The sequence below is a fragment of the Phaethon lepturus genome, unplaced genomic scaffold (genome assembly GCF_000687285.1).
Source record: "Phaethon lepturus isolate BGI_N335 unplaced genomic scaffold, ASM68728v1 scaffold12914, whole genome shotgun sequence".
NCBI lineage: Eukaryota > Metazoa > Chordata > Aves > Phaethontiformes > Phaethontidae > Phaethon > Phaethon lepturus.
In genome coordinates this window covers 1-1,901 of record NW_010535529.1, presented here as the reverse complement: position 1 = coordinate 1,901, position 1,901 = coordinate 1, and the positions used below count along the sequence as shown (strand labels likewise).

General features: G+C 60.4%; 1 protein-coding gene across 1 annotated transcript in view; it reads left to right on the top strand.

The window, feature by feature from the left end:
- Positions 1 to 1,870, top strand: part of LOC104619835 (myosin-6-like) — a gene marked incomplete at both ends in the record, with an annotated part of 2,613 nt that extends 743 nt beyond the window's left edge. The window contains 6 exon segments of the mRNA XM_010285854.1: positions 8 to 138; positions 523 to 699; positions 808 to 953; positions 1,036 to 1,126; positions 1,495 to 1,706; positions 1,708 to 1,870. Coding sequence (XP_010284156.1) covers positions 8 to 138; positions 523 to 699; positions 808 to 953; positions 1,036 to 1,126; positions 1,495 to 1,706; positions 1,708 to 1,870 — 920 coding nt within the window.
- Positions 1,871 to 1,901: the final 31 nt, after the last annotated feature.

The following is a 1,901-nucleotide window of genomic DNA, read 5'->3' as shown; positions in this document are numbered from 1 at the left end:
AAGAAAGAGAGAAATGCCGAGCTGACGGCCAAGAAGAGGAAGCTGGAGGACGAGTGCTCGGAGCTGAAGAAAGACATTGATGACCTGGAGCTGACTCTGGCCAAGGTGGAGAAGGAGAAACACGCCACCGAGAACAAGGTGAGGCTGGGAAGGGGCCTCGGCCTCAAGCTGGGGAGACTTGAGTCTGCTGCATTGGGTTGAGAAGACCCAAGGTCTGTTGGTTGGCTTGAGAAGACCCAAGGCCTGTTGGGTTGAGAAGACCCAAGGCCCATTGGTTGGGTTGAGAAGACCCAAGGCCAGTTGGGTTGAGAAGACCCAAGGCCAGCTGGTTGGGTTGAAAAGACCCAAGGCTGTTGGTTGGGTTGAGAAGACCCAAGGCCCGTTGGGTTGGTCTACATCAAGAAGGCCCAAGGCCCTGTGGGTTCTCCTGCACTGAAGTGGCCTCGTTGGCCAAGGCCAGCAGCAACCTCTGCCAACTCTGCCCCACCTCTGGCACTGAGCCCGATCTTTCTCCTCCCACAGGTCAAGAACCTCACAGAGGAGATGGCCGGGCTGGATGAGACCATCGCCAAGCTGACAAAGGAGAAGAAGGCCCTGCAAGAAGCTCACCAGCAAGCGCTGGATGACCTGCAGGCGGAGGAAGACAAGGTCAACACCCTGACGAAGGCCAAGGTCAAGCTGGAACAGCAAGTGGATGATGTGAGTGTGGGCCGGTCCCACCACGGGCACTGACGAGGAGCTAGGAGCTTCCTGGGGCAGAGATGGTGAAAACCTGAGCTTTCTCCCCATTTCTCTTGGTCCACGCAGCTCGAAGGCTCCCTGGAGCAGGAGAAGAAGATCCGGATTGACCTGGAACGGGCCAAGCGCAAGCTGGAAGGTGACTTGAAGCTGACCCAGGAGAACATCATGGACCTGGAGAACGACAAGCAGCAGCTGGAGGAGAAGCTCAAGAAGTGAGGCCTGACCTCCCGGCCCGGCCCGCCCCGGCCAGGGAGTGTGGGCAGGGACCTCAGCGCCCTCCCCCTTCCTGCACAGGAAGGAGTTTGAGATCCACCAGCAGAACAGCAGGATCGAGGACGAGCAGGCGCTGGCCCTGCAGCTCCAGAAGAAGCTGAAAGAGCTGCAGGTGAGGGACCGCGTCTCTGCCTGCTTGGGCTGGGCTGAAGAGCCTCCAGGCGGTTGCATTGGGTTGGGTTGGGTTGAAGAGTCTCCATTTGATTGGGATGAGCTGAAGAGCCTCCAGCTGGCCGGGTTGAAGAGCCAGCAGGTTGGCTTGAGCTGAGATGAATTGAAGAGCCTCCAGCTGGTTTGGTTGGCTTGAGCTGAGTTGAGTTGAAGAGCCTCCAGCTGGTTGAGTTGAGTTGAGTAGAAGAGCCCCCAGCTGGTTGGGTTGGGTTGAGTTGAGTGGAAGAGCCTCCAGCCGGCCGGGTCGGGCTGAGTGGACGAGCTGGGTGGGCCAAGTCCAGCGACAGCCTCTCCGTGCCCGGCCCACAGGCGCGGATTGAGGAGCTGGAGGAGGAGCTGGAGGCGGAGCGGACAGGCAGGGCCAAGGTGGAGAAGCTGCGCTCGGACCTGTCGCGGGAGCTGGAGGAGCTCAGCGAACGGCTGGAGGAGGCGGGCGGTGCCACCTCGGTGCAGGCGGAGCTCAACAAGAAGCGTGAGGCCGAGTTCCAGAAGATGCGGCGGGACCTAGAGGAAGCCACACTGCTCCGCCGCACTGCGCAAGAAGCACGCCGACAGCGTGGCCGAGCTCAGCGAGCAGATCGACAACCTGCAGCGCATCAAGCAGAAGCTGGAGAAGGAGAAGAGCGAGCTCAAGCTGGAGCTGGACGATGTCGGCTCCAACGTGGAGCAGCTGATCAAGGCCAAGGTAGGAGGCGGCTGGGGCGGAACCCTACCAT